The sequence below is a fragment of the Pygocentrus nattereri genome, chromosome 6 (assembly GCF_015220715.1).
Source record: "Pygocentrus nattereri isolate fPygNat1 chromosome 6, fPygNat1.pri, whole genome shotgun sequence".
Taxonomy (NCBI): Eukaryota; Metazoa; Chordata; class Actinopteri; order Characiformes; family Serrasalmidae; genus Pygocentrus; species Pygocentrus nattereri.
This window is the reverse complement of record NC_051216.1, coordinates 37,868,295-37,887,327: the sequence shown is the minus strand read 5'-3', so window position 1 is coordinate 37,887,327 and position 19,033 is coordinate 37,868,295. Positions and strand designations below refer to the sequence as shown.

The following is a 19,033-nucleotide window of genomic DNA, read 5'->3' as shown; positions in this document are numbered from 1 at the left end:
ATAGTCTATTATAAAAATTGTGGCTCTTGTGATTTGAAAATTGCACTCTTTCAATTTTTGATACAATTTTGATATAAATACGATTAATCTTCCAGTCCGAAATGTAAGGCTGTGAGTTTCTATGCAAGGTTTATAGAATTGTGTTCTCTGAAGGGGATATGTTAAACTTATTTTCACTTAGAAAATCAATGTCACTGAATATGACTAAAGCTTTCTGTCAGGATTGGCCCCTCCCAGTCCTGTCCATGTGCTTTTTGTTTACTTTTTCATCCACATGCTTCTTTGTTTTGGTTCTTAGTCCAGCCCCTTGTTTCGTGACTCCGCCCCTGATAGTGGTCACCTGTTTTCTACCTGTCCCTTGTTATCCCTGTGTTTTATAAGCCCTCTGTTTGTCCTGGTCTGTGTTGGTCTTTGTCGTGCTAGTCTTTGTTTTAATTGTTTGTATGTCCTGTTGAATGTATGTTTGTTGGATGTTTTGTTATTCTGGCCTCTGTCTTGTACTTCAGTCTGTGTTTATTTTGTCATGTCTTTTCCCACGATCTCTCCATGTTGGTTATATGAACCTGGACTGTCAGGACCACGACCCTGGATTTGTCCTTAATAAAAGTCGCTTATCTCAGCACGTGTCCGCCTCCGCATTACACTTTCTCACACAACTGTGAGAACAATGTGACAAATATCCACGTAGTGATTTCAGTATTTCAGTACTGGCACCTGGAACTGATAACCAAGTACTTGAGTATCCATCCACATCCCTAATCAAATCTCAAACCAAGGAGTATAAAATTACTATAAATAGATACAGTTTTATGTATAGTTTTTCCATTTTTTCATTTTCAATTTTGTATTTTTATAGATATGATTATGAAAAAATCACAATGCAACAAAACCATGTATCTCTAAAAAGGTAATTTTACAAGAGAAGGAAGAAAAACATTTAATGAAAGTCAGTGGAGTAGTGACCTTGTGTTCATCATGGCATTTTAACACAATTTAAAAGGCTTTTTGAAATTATGTCAAGAATTTTAAATTAAGCTACAAAGTTTCGTTCCAACAGTGATTATATGCTGGTTGTGATTGCATTCTTAAGCATTATGGTTTGAACTACTTTGCTTTTTTTTTTTTAAGTATTTATTTATTTACACTTACAATCTACTGAGAAAATCTGCACATCACACTAGACCATCTAAGAAAATAATATATACAGTTCTTTAGCTAGAAAGAAAGCATTTATTTGTTTATTTTTGTTCATCAAAGTTCTTTGATGTATTTGCACGATCAAACTCGCATCTGGTAGGAGTGTGTGTAAATGTGAGCACAATAGTTTTAACAACCTGAAATACCCGATTTGTAGTTGACTGAAACCAACCGCAATAATATAGGTACAAATAGAAAATAACAATAACACTAATAATTTATGCAGTACAAAAGTGAATTTACTCATTTTACATACGCATGGGTATAAACAAATGCAACAATTTCATGTTTCATTTAAGTCATATTACACTGTGCTTTTGTTTTATACTACTGGCTCTGCCCACAAAATTAACAATACAAAACAGAGCTAGTGTCATACACTGCAATAATACATTCAAATACATTTTACCCTATACAACCACATCAGTATATCATCCTAAAAGACACTTTAACACTTTAAAGTTTAGTCAGTAGGGGGAGCAGTGCACTTCAAACTCCACCCACAAGCACAGCCATTGGCTTACAGTATGCTGAATGCTATCCTTTTTAGATTCCTTACCGAAACATCTGTGTGAATTATGCCATGGTTTGTGTACATGATATGTAAATTAGATGCTGTTATGCTGGCGCTTGATTTCACGTACAGAAACTAATGAATCATTTGTGCTGAAATCTTCACTTGTTTCCACATCCCACGGTTTCATTAAGATAATATGTCATTAAAATCTGCAACCTTTTTTAAGCAAGTTTGATGAAGAAGGCAAATGTGATTTTATGCCCGTCAGTGTGTTAGCTTAACCATTTCATATTAATAGTATTTTGATTAACCCCTTAAATAGGCAAGGCCCATAGAGGCCTAAAGTTTTATTACACACTTCTTTAACCTATCAATGGCTCAGCCAGTTTACTTTAAAATCCCTGTAATTACTGTATAATAAGCCTTAGTATGTAATAAGCCTGGGACCTAATGGGGTTAATGACTATTGTTACTTTGTACTGTTTCTCTGTCTTTATTATAGTGTTTATTATATATGTCTTGATAAAATATTAGAAATCGTCATATTACCCACTTTCCACTACCACTTTCTCCAGGCCTGTTTCTTGGACAATGCCCATCCTGATGTGATTTCTGGGTAATGAGGTGAAGCTCCACGATCTGTAACTGCTAGGCCAGCCACAGATGAGCTGAGCGGGATAACTTCTGTAGAGTAATGAAATCCCGCTTGTGTTGATGTGGTTTATTATGGAGAGGTGTTGTTGGAGAGTCAATTTTTCAATACAGCCACTGATGAGCTTCTATGAGTTAAAGATTTCATTTTCACTCCACATGGCTAAAGTGAAGAACTAGGGTCAAATTATATCATGCTGTTTGTTTACCCAATGTTGCATCTTTAACAAATGCATGTTCTTTTGTTGATATGAGTATTTTCACTGCAAAAAGTGATATCTTGGCAAGTGAAATTATCTTAGCTTGTTGTTATAACCTTATTAGGAAATATTTTAACTTTTTTTCTAGACCATTTTTACTTGTTTCGAGTGATTTATTAAGTGATTTAGGTCTAATTATCTACTATCCTGGCTTGTTTCAAGCACATTTTCACAGTGAGCAAAAATATAGTGAAATCATTTTACTCACTAAAATCACCTAAAACAAGTAAACCATGTCTAGAAATAAGTTGGGTTGTCAAAAGCAATATGAGATATATCAACTAGATTTAAGATCATTTTACTTTGCAAGATCTTTGCAGTACTCAATGATGATGAATGGGATTCGGAAGTGTGAATCAGAAATTATAATGCATTTTTCTTCCTCACTGTGACGTATTTCTGAGTGAAACGTGCAGTCTGGAAGATTCTCTGAGTTAGCCAAGGCTTTAGCTCCCGGACGGGGAGGGTGGTTGGAGGGAGGAGGTGAAACATGATACTAATGGGTAATATTGTTTCCTTTGCCTGCTGGTGCATATTGACAAACAAAAACAAAACGTTGGGCAAAAGTCGAACCTTCTGCTTGAAGATTACAGACAAACAAGAATGCCTTTTAAAAATGTGCCACAGGCCTCATTTTACATTGTATTTTGTCCAATTTAAATTCTGTAAATAGACAGTAATTGTAATGTATTTTCACAAAATCAACAACAATATGGAATTTGCACAAACTTCTGCAAGCTATTGTAATTTCCTGTGCGCTTTGAAAGACGAGCGAAGACAACAACCTTTGTACAGTGTGGTTTTCCTTCTCATTTTCTCTGCTGTGAGAAAATTGTCATCACTAGGCTAGACAAGGTTGCCAAGTCTTCCTAATGGTCTCCTACAATGCTTTTGTGCACTCTACAATGTATAAGTATTATAGAAACCATTTGAAAAATTGCCAACTTGCATATTTGATACATTCTATATATTATATATGATGTAATAATGTATTACATTATCACTGCAAAAGAATGACTATCAGTTTAGAATTTTTCTTACATTCTTTGGCGAGTTATTACTTTACTGGGAAATAATTATGATATTGGTTTTCTACAGTCCCCCTTTTGTTTTAATGACAGCGTGCACACAAGCATGAGCTTCAGTGGAAGCTCAAAACATTCTGTTTTGAAGATTTCTTCTTCATTTATCCTGGCAGAGTTTTTCTTTCTGTTGTTTATTTGCAGGATTAAATGAAAACAATCCTAGATGTTCAAAGTTTTTTGACCCTACTGTATATATACACAGTTTTAGGCAAATTGAATGATGTTGAATGCCGAGAATTTTAAAGGTATTTTCTGCTTCACCTTCTATTGAAGTATACAACACTTATAACAGCATATATCTACCATTTTACTAACATTATGAATTACTGAATTATATGATAAATGGCTTTGATAAATTTTTTAATCTATGCAGTGTGACAGGTTTAGTCAAAGTTATGTACAGTTTTATTGTTTTATTGTGCATGGCCTGGTATATGTTTCAAATTGGCTTTTAGATCATTTGATTAATCTAAAATAGAAATAAAATCACTAAAATAAGCATTTGCTGCAGCCTTAAAAGGGGAATTCCACCAGATTTTCCAAATGTTTATTATTCAGATGTTAACATGTAAATAAAGACATTCAGAGTGGTTTGAAGTGAACTGCTCCTCTTTAGAGAAATGTTTACACTGGTGGTGATAGGAACCAGACATCTGAATGCCTCTAAAAGCTCCCTCACAGGAAGTTATTGCAGGAAGTGGTTATGAATATGCTGCCTGATGTCTGAGACATTGTTTTTCAATAGAGTTGAGATGGCTTTTGGTCTAAAATGTATTTTTAAAACTCATTTATGGTGGAGGGATACATGCAGAGTGTTGTGAGGCAAAATGGTCCTCAAATGGGCTAAATAGGCACAATAGTGTGCCTATAGTTCAGCAAAAAGACTTGCACTTTACCTTTAATAAGCCAATTTTATTAACACTTAAATCCTTTTCTGTTTTTATTTTGCTTTAATTGTACTTCATTGTAATTACTTGTTTTATTGTTTTTTAAGCTAGTTACTTTAGTTTTTATTTATTTATGTATTTTTTTGATTGATTTTTACTCGTACGCTTTTCCTATTGATATTTCTTTTGCTTTTATAAATGTAAAGCAGATTTAGTGGCCTCTGTGTATGAAATGTGTTATATAAATAAATTGCCTTGCCAAAGAAAAGTTATTTCAGATTTCACTATTTTACCCTTACCAACATTCCATATAAAACTCAGAAGACACGTGTAGGTTCACTGGTGGTTTTGAAGATGTTTGAGTTGCAGACATGGTGCAGACATGGTTCCTATCAATACCACTGTACAGAATTCAGTGCATTTCACCCTGAATAACTTTGTTTCTATCTCAACAATTGAATTTATTCAGAAATTCTTTAAAGCAACTGTGGATATCCATTAAAATACAGCCATATTGAGTCAAAAGAAGTGAATAGAAAGAAAAACAACTTTTCCCTTCATTTTTGCTCATAATCAGAATCGCCTATGCCTTCCATACACCCTGTTTTTTCAGAGCACCTGCCAGGCTTCATCTTCAACATTTTGTTCTAACCAGCCCGGCTGATTCTTGAAGGCAAATACAGTGTTTTTTTTATTTATTTTATTCTCAGCAGCTTCTGAGGTCCGTGGATAATTGCTTTAATTGGCATGCAAATGAGGCATGCTCGTTACGTAAGGCGCCTCGCCTCTTCAGGACTGGCCCTTTAGCATGAACCTTAAGTAGCATTAGTTCCTCAGGAGCAGTCGTTGTGCTGAGCAGTGTTCCGGTTCATTCTAGCCTGCAAGGCAAGACTGGATAACACATAGTAAAAAAAACATATATAATCCTTCGCCATAAGCTAATGCGCTTTGACATCAAATATCCCAAGGAGGAAAAACAATTCCTCGTCGCAGTATAAACTTGTTATGATGATGCATAGAGCTGCGATTGTGAATATATGAGAGAAAATACGCCACGCATCATGAGAGATTACACTTCGTGCAATGAGTGTGTCACGCATAAAAAGATGCAAATGATACAAATATTTTTTCTCTCATGTAATCAGGAGAGTTGACAGGCAGCATTCCAGGCTGTGTGGCTTACAGTGGAACTGTGTTGCTGCGCTGGGTGTTCAAACAGGTTATTTAACAGACTGCGTCTGTTAAACAAACGTCAGCCAGCTGCAACGTTTTTTTTGTGTTGTTTTATTCGGACTCAGTGGTGGCCATTAACAAGAAGTGATTCATCAACACTGTTTCAGAGCCCACGCTGAGTTCAAAAGCCTGTGTAGCCTCCTATTTTTGATGAGCCTGTCAGACATCTCAGCAAAATCTCTGATCTTGCGCAGGCAGGCCATGCTCAGCATATGTGCAGAGCTGAACAAGGTGCTCAGGAAAAGCACTTTCTAGCTAATGCCAAGTGTTAGACTTGTCTTCTCTTAAATAGTAGTAGGTGGGTAATAATGTGCATAAGATTTTTGATATTTTATGATCAGGGCTGAACAATTCATGATTAAATGGGAATCATGCTGTTGCTTAGAATTCAGATGACGATTTTCACGATTTTGTAAAGAATAACTGTATGCAAACATTTGTATATCTCCAATTAAATGCCATGTTTTGTAGAAATAAGTTATCACGTCCTCTACAAGTAAACCTGTGACATTTTTGTGCCCATTTTGTGCACAGTTTCTGTTTATTTGTTGAGTCATCATGCCAACCATGTTAGCTGTTAGCTTTAGTTAGCCAGAATCGTATGTCCCATGGTAACATTTGGAGATGGTTGTAAGAGGATAACAACCCTGTTCAAACAACCCTGTGGTACATTTGAAGCTTTATGTATGACACCCATCATTGTCTGTCTGATGCTTGATATTCAGTTAACCATGCAAGGTACGAGACACTGAAATCACTGTTGAGGAATTTGTTCTGTTTCATAACAGGAAGACAGAGAAAACACAACTTATTTGTTTTAAGATGACTGTAAAATGTCAGGCTTTTGCTCATATTTGTGAATATGTATGTTGCACTGTACCATTTCCAAAAAAGTTGGGCACATTGTTAAGGCCATTGTAAAGGCCATGATTGAGAATCCAGGTGTAGCGCAGCTTTACTGCTAACTAGGCTAGTTGTTCTAACTCATGTAAACTATGCCTAGAGACAGTGTAAATATATTTCTCTGACTAATTAATGTGTTGCCACATCATCCACAGAGGAGAAAATACCTTGTGTAAGATGAAGTCATCATCAGCATCCAACGTTAGCAGTTAGCTGTTTTTTTTAACTCATCTGAAGAGGCAGTCTTGTTACTCATACAAAACTAACAATTTGTGTTTGCTTTGTTTAAATTGCAAAACATACACACAGAAATATGTCTTTACTAGGGTAGTACACCAACTACCCAACTGATATGAATGGATAATAAACAATACCAATATCCATTTTAAAATGCTGAAAGTTCCCATATCTGATCACACTCATCGATGAAACTGATTATGCTCGGCTCTAAAACAGACTCTGATAGTTTTAAATAAACTTTTATTTACCAAATGATCAAACTGTCAACTAGACTTGTTTTCAACTGTGAACTGTCACTCTCGTTTTAACATGTACATTCAAATAAATAGCAGAAACATTTAAAGATTACAGTCTAAATTGTTACAAATGTTCTAGCTTCTTATTTGGTTGTTTTTGTTAATTATCTAATTTTCATTTCTCCTTATAGATTTTTTTGCATAATGTTATACTCATGCTAAAGGTTAGGTTGCATGGTAGTTGACCTTTTGCAAGGTTACTGCTTTATGGCAGTGTCTGCGCTTAGGCTGACTCACTCCTACTACATATTATTATGAATGGAGGAAAAGTACTTTAATAAACATTACTTATTCATGACACTCCATTGCTGGATATTTAAGTGGCTGTATGCAAATTCACTCTTTTTTTTGTGTATGTGTGTGTTCTGCAGGTGATGATGACCGGGACACGGATCTTTTCCTGTGTGACACCAACACTTGCAAGTTTGATGGCGAGTGTCTCAGAATAGGGGACATCATAACCTGCATCTGCGACTTCAAGGTGAGCCTGCGGTGAACCGGTCATTGAGTTTATTTTGACCTGCAAACACTCTTAAAAAAGATTGCTCTTTAAGATACATAGAACCATGAACACTCAAAGAACAATGTGCATGTTCTTTGCTTGGGGAAATGGTTCTTCAAATTGATGGAGAATATGTTGTGTATAGGACCTTTATGAAAATGGTTCTACTTAGCGCCAAAAAGGGGTTTTCTATTGCTACAAGCTTTCATCGTAACAACAGAAGAACCCTTTTCGGGGCTTTATAGAACCATGTACAAGACATTCTCCATCAATCTGAAGAACTATTTCACCATGCAAAGAAACATTTAAGCATGTAAATGGCTCTTTGAATGTTTGTGGTTATATTTCGAATAATTGTCTTTACTAAAGAATCTTTTTTCAGAATGAGAGCCAATGTAATTCCTTTTCAGACTTACTCCATTCACAATTTCAAGTTAACCCAGTTGTAGCCCACCAAAAATGTGTATAATAATAATAGTAATTATAATAATAATAATAATAATATTATAAAAGTACCTTTGGCAGCTCAAAGTGCTTTACAGACAGCTAAATTCATCGATAACAGCAATATAAGGGAAAACATGAAATTAATAAAACTTAAGCATTTTAATTTAAATTATGTGAAGCAGAACCTTATTAGTCCAACTGTAGAACCTGATGACATGAACAAATATGGAATAACTCCACATTCCCAAAAAATTTTAGCTTACTAATAATTATCATTAAGGATGTAGGTATGACTTTTTCTGCGGATTCCAATTTTGATTTCTTTGCAGTCTTTGTAAAACTTAGGCCACACTACTTTTTTCTAATAAGAAAACATTTTGTTCTACAATTTTTTGCAGAACAGATGCCATATTTAAGTGTGTCCTCTGTAGAGGATGTTTTTTTATTTCACTTAACCAATCATAGAAAATCAACAAAACGTTTAATTAGACCAGGGAGCCCAAACTTTCAGACTGAAAGAAACAATATACCGTTACTGACTGTGCACTTACATGCACAATTAGCTGATTCTATGAAAGTGTTTTTGTGTTGTTAAAGAGACTACTGCAGTTATAGTTCTGCTTACACACATTCTAACATAGTCTGACCTATTTGCAATGTAAAACACTTTCATATTGCAGCTAAATTAACACACAGATGAATTTCACACTATTTAAAAACATCAGCCTCTTTTTTTTCACTTCCATCTAAATACCTCATATTGTCTCACGCCTCAGAAGTGTGAGCCCTTATGGCTTCTGCCTCTCAGGTTTGCATGGGTGTCATAAAGCTGTGAATAAACATGTGATACCACAGAACACTGTGCAAAATGTATTTAATGTACTTAAACTACTCATGCACATCAGTGGAGTGATCTAAATGTTTACTTTGGAATCAGATCCAGACAAATCAGCAGATTTTAGTACCAAACACACAATCAGCCAGTTTATTATTTTTGATATTTTCCCATCTGTGTTGCAATTTTATGGTATAAGTGTGAACTAGGTTAGAGCGCTCATGTAAAGTCAGACTTATTTGACAAAAATAAATACCCACTTGCCTGCAAAGCAGTGATGATACAGATGATAACTTCAAAATGTAGATCTTTGAAAATCTTTAGGCAATATTGTTTCACAGTCAATTTAGCTGGATTACGGAATAGATAATAGATACAGTGGGTTGCAAAAGTATTCAGCCCCCTTGAACTTTTCAACCTTTTGCCACATTTCAGGCTTCAAACATAAAGATATGAAATTGTAATTTTTTGTGAAGAATTAACAACAAGTGGGACACAATTGTGAAGTGGAACGAAATTTATTGGATATTTTAAACTTTTTTTAGAAATAAAAAACTGAAAAGTGGGGCGTGCAATATTATTCGGCCCCTTTACTTTCAGTGCAGCAAACTCACTCCAGAAGTTCAGTGAGGATCTCTGAATGATCCAATGTTGACCTAAATGACTGATGATGATAAATAGAATCCACCTGTGTGTAATCAAGTCTCCGTATAAATGCACCTGCTCTGTGATAGTCTCAGAGTTCTGTTTAAAGCGCAGAGAGCATCATGAAGACCAAGGAACACACCAGGCAGGTCCGAGATACTGTTGTGGAGAGGTTTAAAGCCGGATTTGGATAGAAAAAGATTTCCCAAGCTTTAAACATCTCAAGGAGCACTGTGCAAGCGATCATATTGAAATGGAAGGAGCATCAGACCACTGCAAATCTACCAAGACCCGGCCGTCCCTCTAAACTTTCAGCTCAAACAAGGAGAAGACTGATCATAGATGCAGCCAAGAGGCCCATGATCACTCTGGATGAACTGCAGAGATCTACAGCTGAGGTGGGAGACTTTGTCCATAGGACAACGATCAGTGGTACATTGCACAAATCTGGGCTTTATGGAAGAGTGGCAAGAAAAAGCCATTTCTCAAAGATATCCATAAAAAGTCTCATTTAATGTTTGCCACAAGCCACCTGGGAGACACACCAAACATGTGGAAGAAGGTGCTCTGGTCAGATGAAACCAAAATCGAACTTATGTTTGGCGTAAAAGCAATACAGCTCATCAAACTGAACACACCATCCCCACTGTCAAACATGGTGGTGGCAGCATCATGGTTTGGGCCTGCTTTTCTTCAGCAGGGACAGGGAAGATGGTTAATATTGATGGGAAGATGGATGGAGCCAAATACAGGACCATTCTGGAAGAAAACCTGTTGGAGTCTGCAAAAGACCTGAGACTGGGACGGAGATTTATCTTCCAACAAGACAATGATCCAAAACATAAAGCAACATCTACAATGGAATGGTTCACAAATAAACGTATCCAGGTGTTAGAATGGCCAAGTCAAAGTCCAGACCTGAATCCAATCGAGAATCTGTGGAAAGAGCTGAAAACTGCTGTTCACAAACGCTCTCCATCCAACTTCACTGAGCTCGAGCTGTTTTGCAAGGAAGAATGGGCAAAAATTTCAGTCTCTCGATGTGCAAGACTGACAGAGACGTACCCCAAGCCACTTGCAGCTGTAATCACAGCAAAAGGTGGCGCTACAAAGTATTAAAGCAAGGGGGCTGAATAATATTGTACGCCCCACTTTTCAGTTTTTTATTTCTAAAAAAAGTTTAAAATATCCAACAAATTTCGTTCCCCTTCACGATTGTGTCCCACTTGTTGTTGACTCTTCACAAAAAATGTCAATTTCATATCTTTATGTTTGAAGCCTGAAATGTGGCAAAAGGTTGAAAAGTTCAAGGGGGCTGAATACTTTTGCAACCCACTGTAGGTAAGAATAAGTTTATATCCCATTGCTAAATTTTAGTGCTATACATTCAAATTGCATCCAGCATGAGTACAATAATAAACGGAATGTGGCTATCTACAGCCATTTGTTAATGTTACCTACAGTGGTGCTTGAAAGTTTGTGAACCCTTTAGAATTTTCTATATTTCTGCATAAATATGACTTAAAACATCAGATTTTCACACAAGCCCTAAAAGTAGATAACCCAGTAAAATAAATGGCAAAAATATGATACTTTATCATTTCTTTATTGAGGAAAATGATCCAATATTACATATTTGTGAGTGGCAAAAGTATGTGAACCTTTGCTTTCAGTATCTGGTGTGACCCCCCTGTGCAGCAATAACTGCAACTAAACGTTTCCGGTAACTGTTGATCAGTCCTGCACACCAGATTGGAGGAATTTTAGCCCATTCCTCCGTTCAGAACAGCTTCAACTCTGGGATGTTGGTGGGATTTCAATGGGATTAAGGTCAGGACTTTGAAGGTCAGGATGTTTTGCCAATCCAAAACATTAACTTCATTCTTTTTTAACCATTCTTTGGTAGAATGACTTGTGTGCTTAGGGTTGTTGTCTTGCTGCATGACCCACTGTCTCTTGAGATTCAGTTCATGGACAGATGTCCTGACATTTTCCTTTAGAATTCTCTGATATAATTCTGAATTCATTGTTCCATCAATGATGGCAAGCCGTCCTGGCCCAGATGCAGCAAAACAGGCCCAAACCATGATACTACCACCACCATGTTTCACATATGGGATAAGGTTCTTATGCAGGAATGCAGTGCTTTCCTTCCTCTAAGCATAACGCTTCTCATTTAAACCAAAAAGTTCTATTTTGGTCTCATCCGTCCACAAAACATTCTTCCAATGGTATTCTGGCTTGTCCACATGATCTTTAGCCAACTGCAGATGAGCAGCAATGTTCTTTTTGGAGAGCAGTGGCTTTCTCCTTGCAACCCTGCCATGCACACTATTGTTGTTCAGTGTTCTCCTGATGGTGGACTCATGAACATTTACATTACTCAATGTGAGAGAGGCCTTCAGTTGCTTAGAAGTTACCCTGGGGTCCTTTGTGACCTCACCGACTATTACACACCTTGCTCTTGGAGTGATCTTTGTTGGTCAACCACTCCTGGGGATGGGAAACAATGGTCTTGAATTTCCTCCAGTTGTACACAATCTGTCTGACTGTGGATTGATGGAGTTCAGCCTCTTTAGAGATGGTTTTGTAACCTTTTCCAGTCTGAGGAGCATCAACTCTTTTTCTGAGGTTCTCAGAAATCTCCTTTGTTTGGGCCATGATACGCTTTCATTAACATGTGTTGTGAAGAGCAGACTTTGATAGATCCCTGTTCTTTAAATAAAACAGAGTGCCCACTCACACCTGATTGTCATCCCATTGATTGAAAACACTTGACTCTAATTTCACCTTCAAATTAACTGCTAATCCTACAGGTTCACAGACTTTTGCCACTCACAAATATGTAATATTTGATCATTTTCCTCAATAAACAAATGACCAAGTATAATATTTTTTTTGTCATTTGTTTTACTGAATACTTTTAGGACTTGTGTGAAAATCTGATGATGTTTTAGTTCATAGAAATATAGAAAATTCTTAAGCGTTCACAAACCTTTAAGCACCACTGTAGGCATGACATGATTTATATAGCTTAATGTGGGTGATAGATAGACATACAGACAGAAGGACAGACAGACAGTTTATTGATCCCGTTTTAGCAGCCAGTAGTACTCACACAACACAGGCCAGTAATAACAATAAGGGTGTCAACAATATAACAGGAAATATAATAATATGGTCTGCTGTTGTAGGTGTGGAAGGTACTTTTAGGTATGAAATCTTTACCCTCCCTGATTCTTAGTTTAGAGTTTAGGCAGACAGTACATACACAGCAGCTCAACATGGTAGACAAATACAGTGAACAGAGTCTAGCCTGTATTCCTGCTGATTTACAGTGTCCAGGCATTGGTGTTATCCACTACACTGTCTTGCCGGTTTACACTCATTACATTATCACTTCATGTTTTCGTTTTGCTAACAGCGCTTAAAGCTGCTTTCACACTAAACGTGGTATGTGCTGCACTTGTTGCTAATGGCAAGATGCTTTCACACCACTCCAGTTTGTGCAGCAATCATGGGTTGGGTGCAAGTGTAGCTCTCTGATAAAACTAACCTTTTGGATAGTGACTACCAGTACTACCAGTACACAGATAGTACTAGATAGTACTACCAGACACACCTACTGCTTTCCTATCAGCCAAAAGTTGAAAACATTTTAACTTTATATGACCCTACAGTCTGCCATGGTGGATGGTTTTCCGCTGTGCTTGCCACTGAGCGTTGCATGTTTACGCTGTGCACCCCATTGAAAATAACGTGTTTGAAAGTGCAGCAGCAAATTTTCCACATTTAGTGTGATAGCAGCTTAACAAGCTCATGCTTAGGAAACAAGGATGAAACAGACCATCACAGTATTCTTCATCTCACATAGGCCGGCCAGCATCAACCTAGACTGTGGTTACTTTATTCATGCTGGGCTCATGTCTGTGAGGGAATCCGGGGTGCCAGATTAAAGTGATAAAATCAGTCCAAGGTTGGAGACATGCTATGAGAAACCTGCATGGGAAATTTCTACTTGTCCTAAGTCCAAGAAATATTTGAGAAATGGTGCCCGAACCTGACCCAACAAAACTGTGAAAGTGAATAGTCAGGTCACATCAGGTTCAGAAACATATCTCTACCTCTAAGCCATATGCAAGCTTTCAAAACAAGCATTATTCCCTCCAGTGTCACCATCTAACCCAGTTTGTTTACAGCTTTATAAAACAAGCCATTTTTCCCCTGTCATAGGCTGAAAGTGTTTGTTTCTTCAAGGATGGACTGAATACTTGAATATTTGAATACTTGTAGTGAAAACAGTAAACATGTGGTAGGCGTAATGAGCAGAGAAGAAAAGCTGCCCGTAAATCTGATCATTTAGTGTGTTCAGATGATTTTGACATACCTCAGTGTCAGTATTTTTGGGGTTAACTGTGACTGCATGGGACTTATGGATTTATTTTATACTTCTCCTCCACGCACAGCTTGATCCTGCTCTGCATAAATGGTTTTATTTTGTCTGGTCAATAGTATATTGATGTCTCACTGCTGATGATATATAAAAGATGAATGCCGTTTTCATAGGCTGCTTCTTAATTCCACTCCTTTGGCTGGAACATCTATATAAATTAAGCATGACCCCTTTGAACTTTTAAGGATGCACTTATTTTGAAACCTATATTTTTTTCTGTTGGTGTATTGGAAAACTGAATTATCAGTGTACTATTTGATGTCATGGTAATTGAAGCTGCAATGTGTTAATGTAGTAAATTCACATGGCACCGTTTTACGTTCAGCTGACTTGACTGGCTTGTTGTTGTCTTGTCGAAGGAAGTGAACTACCACTCCTATCCAATTTAGCCTTGGCTTACAGTCGAGTGTGGAATGTAAAAGTAGGAGTGAGAGAGAGAGAGAGAGAGAGAGAGAGAGAGAGAGAGAGAGAGAGAGAGAGGGAGAGAGAGAGAGAGAGAGATGTCCTTAATAATCTATTTGGGTTTAGCCTAAATGAAAATGGATTACAGCACTTTCAAATCACTGAGTAGACAGACACTCGATGAGTCAGTTATTTTTATCCCAGCTCGCAAGGCACCATTAGTCTCTTTGTTGAGATAAATAACGTTACCAGTTCAATTCCCTCCCTCCTCCTCCTCCCTCCCTGGCTTTTTGTTTTTTGTTTTAGCCAGACAAAATAAGTCTCTTGCAACAGGACGGCGTTTAAGGACAGAGGCTGTCGTGTTTCCGGGCACACTGGATCACATTGTTTTCATTTTAGAGCCCGTTACCTCCGGCGAGGTCCTCGTGCAAACACGGCCTTCCCCGATTAGCATGGGCTGCCGAGTGCATGCATGCAGCTGGAGAAGCCTGACGTCAGAAAGCTTAAACCTAATCATGGCCTATGTCTTTATTCCATTAAGTGGAGTAATTCATCAAAGAAGGATCCTCTTAAGAGTTGTGTCAGAGCCGCAGCCTGGGGTGGGGTAATGAGAGGAGCCGGGGGGGATCTTTCTGAAAGCTACAGCTAGCTGGGAAGAAGGGAAGTGGGTTTGATCTCTAGAGATGAATAGAGGTCATTCAGCTCCTGGTGTCCATTCGGTGATGTTTATTCACCTCACACCAGGCCTTTCAGGCTCCGTGGCTGCTTGGGATACGCTCTTTTATGGCTTCTTGTTTCTCTGTTATAGCTGCCTTTTTGGGCTGTGTTGTTCAGCAATCTGGTGGGATCTCCCAAAGAGAAGTTATGGGCTTGCCTTTTGCTGCCTATGTCAAGTGGTTGCTGACACTCGAGATGCCATATCAGTATCGATTATTACTGGTATTGAACCGATATCAGCAGAAAATGCTTGTCAGCTATTGAAGGGGAAAACTAATAAATTCGATCCAGCCCTGTAACAAATCTAAGCTTAAAATACCACATACTGAAGTTGTATGAAATGTTAGCTGTGTATTTCTTCCTGTACCTGAGCAGTTTGAGCTAGGGATATGCATTCTGACTAATTTAGAGATGTAAATGTCCTTAAGAGTTCATGAATGGATATTCAATTAACCAAAAAAGGAGAAAAAGTATTGCACCTGCAATGAATGTAGAGCTTAAAGTTTTAGATGACAGTACTGTTGGTTAGCATCCCACAAAGGAATGAATTAAATAAATAAATAAAAAATGTGACAAGGAGAAATTGGTAGGTTTTCATTTTTAACGAGTAACATAACAGAGACTGTCTCAGAGAGCTAATCAGCTAAAACTACAGCTAACCAGAAACAAGGGATGTGGATGGAGCTTCGCCTTCTGCAAGTATTGTTTTACCTTTTCAGTGAATGATGTGCCTACAAAGAGAAAAGGCCTTTGCAGTCTTGTGCTTAATTCTGTCAGGCTGGCGATGTCACGTGCGACATTAAAGACATCGTACATAAAAGAATAAATATCTTGGAGACGTCTTACTTTTATTTTGCCTGGAAAGGTAGCATTGTTTCATCAACAAGTCAGGAACACAGTCTCTGATTGGCTGGCAGACTCAACCCAAGGCATCAGTAAATGGCTAACAGCTATGCTAATAACAATAATAATTCTCAACATGGAGTTGTGAACATATGAACATATGAACATATATGAACAAATGAACATATATATCACAGATGAAATTATGGATTTATTTTAGAAAGTCTCCAGAGATACAGTCCAAGACTTTTGATCATTGAAACAGTATACCTCTACCCCTACAGGAAAAAGTAAGTCTCTGGCATGCAATGTTCCTGAGATTTATTCTTTTGTGTATAATGTCCTTTAACCTGAGAGGGTTAACAATGCATCCTCTGCAACACGCCGGAATTAAGGTGCTCTTATTTCAGAGTAGCAAAGTATAACATACTTGATTGATCATTTGAGCAAAAATTTTACATTTTACAGTTCATCCATCCATCCGTTTTCTAAGCCACTTCTCCCTCAGGGTCGCGGGGGGGGGTGCTGGAGCCTGTCCCAGCAGTCATCGGGCGGAAGGCAGGATACACCCTGGACAAGTCGCCAGTCCATCACAGATTTTACAGTTCAATGAAAACATAAAATTGGTGTTACACTGAACTGTTGGCTTGTATATTTGCTCCATTTTCATGTGAGGAAACATAGCGAGTACCCGAACTGTGATTTTTATATTTGAATACTGGCACCTGGAGCACTTAACCGAGTGCCAATAAACATATCTAGTTTGAGTCTACTTTTAAATGTTTTGGATCTTAAGTGAAGTACTTAAATTACCTCACTATACAGTGTAGTAATTTATCAGTATTGGTATAAGCCAATGTCTTCAATATCAGTGTCAGAAAAGAAACGGTGGTATTATGCCATCTCTGACTAACCACTAGCCGCTTGATTGTTTCTGTACACAGCATTGCATTTCTGTATGTTATCTGTTAATGTTGCACAATCTCTGTAAAAAAAAAAAAGGTACAATTGCAGATACAAAAACAATGGAAATGGATGTGAATTTTAGCACTTATAATGTCTTCTTAGACAGATGGTTCACGTGCCAAATCAATTTTGTGTTTTTGTAGTTGCCTTGACTGTTAGAAAGTGTGTAATATTAATGGCTCTTAATTTGTATGATTCAATTAGAAACTAGCATTGACATCGTTGAGCAAGAGAGCTTTGCAACCTAGAGGCAAGAGAAGTATGTGAAAAATAACATAGCAAAACACCCCTTTAATCACTTTTAATCAAGCAGTATTGCTCAGTTATGCTTTCAAAGCATAGGCCATATACACTATATTGTCAAAAGTATTCACTCGTCTGCATTCACATGCATATGAAATTGAATCCATAGGGTTTAATATGATGTCGGCCCACCTTTTGCAGCTATAACACTTCCACTCTTCTGGGAAGGCTTTCCACAAGGCTTAGGAGTGTGTTTATGGAAATTTTTGACCATTCTTCCATTTCTGAGGTCAGACACTGATGTTGGACGAGAAGGCCTGGTTTGCAGTCGCCACTCTAATTCATCCCAAAGGTGTTCTGTCGGGTTGAGGTCAGGACTCTTCCACACCAAACTCGCTCATCCGTGTCTTTATGAACCTTACTTTGTGCACTGCTGCACAGTCATGTTGAAGCAGTAATGGGCCATCCCCAAACTGTTCCCACAAAGTTGGGAGCATGAAATTGTCCAAAATCTCTGGGTCTGCTGAAGCATTAAGGGGAACTATGCATTAAGGAACTAAGGGCCAAGCTCAACTCCTGAAAAACAACCACACACCATAATTCCCCCTCCACCAAACTTTACACTTGGCACAATGCAGTAATACAATTACTGTTCTCCTGGCAACCACCAAACCAGAGTCACCCATCAGATTGCTGGACGGAGAAGTATGATTCGTCACTTCAGAGAACACCTCTCCACTGCTCTAGAGTCCAGTGGCAGTGCTTTACACCACTGCATTCGACGCTTTGCATTGTGTTTGGTGCAACCTCTCAGCCTTGGAAAATCATTCTATGAAGCTCTCTACACACTGTTCTTAAGTTAATCTGAAGGCCACATGAAGTTCGGAGGTCTGTAGCAATTGACTCTGAAGAAAGTTGGCGACCTCTGAGCATTATGCGGCTGTCATTCCCAATTGCTTCCACTTTGTTATAATACCACTGACAGTTGACTATGGAATATTTAGTAGCGAGGAAATTTCACGACTGGACTTTTTGCACACATGGCATCCTATCACGGTACCACGCTGGAATTCACCAAGTTCCTGAGAGCAAGCCATTCTTTTTACACATTCTTTGCTTGTAGAAACTGTATGTCTGTATGCCTAGGTGCTTGGTTTTATACACCTGTAGCAATCGAAGTGATTGGAACACCTGAATTCAATTATTTGGATGGGTGAGTGAATGCTTTTGGAAATATAGCTGTTACAGGACGGCGGGGAGGCGGATCCAAGTGCAGAACCGAAACCCAGCAAAACAAAACGTAACAGGATATGAGGGGCAATGGAATATGCAGTTGTCATCTGCACTAATAAGGCGCCTGGACCAAGGTTCGAACCATTGCTGTTATGGTCGATGGTCCACGGTGCTATCGCTGCAGCACTAGAGTGTGTGAGCGGTGACGGTCAAAGCACCTCGAGGAAGGCGGAAAATGGCACGGAAGCAAAGGACAAACAAAGGGGACGCCACGGACAGCATGCTCAAACAAAGGCTGAGTAGAAAGGTGAAACACACAAAAACAAAGATGCTGCCACCGTAATTATGATGGTTGCAAGCCTTTCCTTCATGTGTTTGTTCCTTTAGCAAACACCTTTGGCATGTATTGGATTTTTGGCTGTTCATTTGTTGTGAGAAATTTGGGGGCAATTAGTCCCTTTTTGTTTTTTGAGGTAAG

The 19,033-nt window shown here is 38.1% G+C and overlaps 1 protein-coding gene across 1 annotated transcript in view; it reads left to right on the top strand.

The window, feature by feature from the left end:
• tmeff2a (transmembrane protein with EGF-like and two follistatin-like domains 2a) overlaps positions 1–19,033 on the top strand; it is a 147,218-nt gene that overhangs the window by 20,282 nt on the left and 107,903 nt on the right. The window contains exon 2 of the mRNA XM_017695088.2: positions 7,641–7,750. Within this exon, the coding sequence (XP_017550577.1) occupies positions 7,641–7,750 (110 nt within the window). The remainder of the gene's footprint in view (positions 1–7,640; positions 7,751–19,033) is intronic.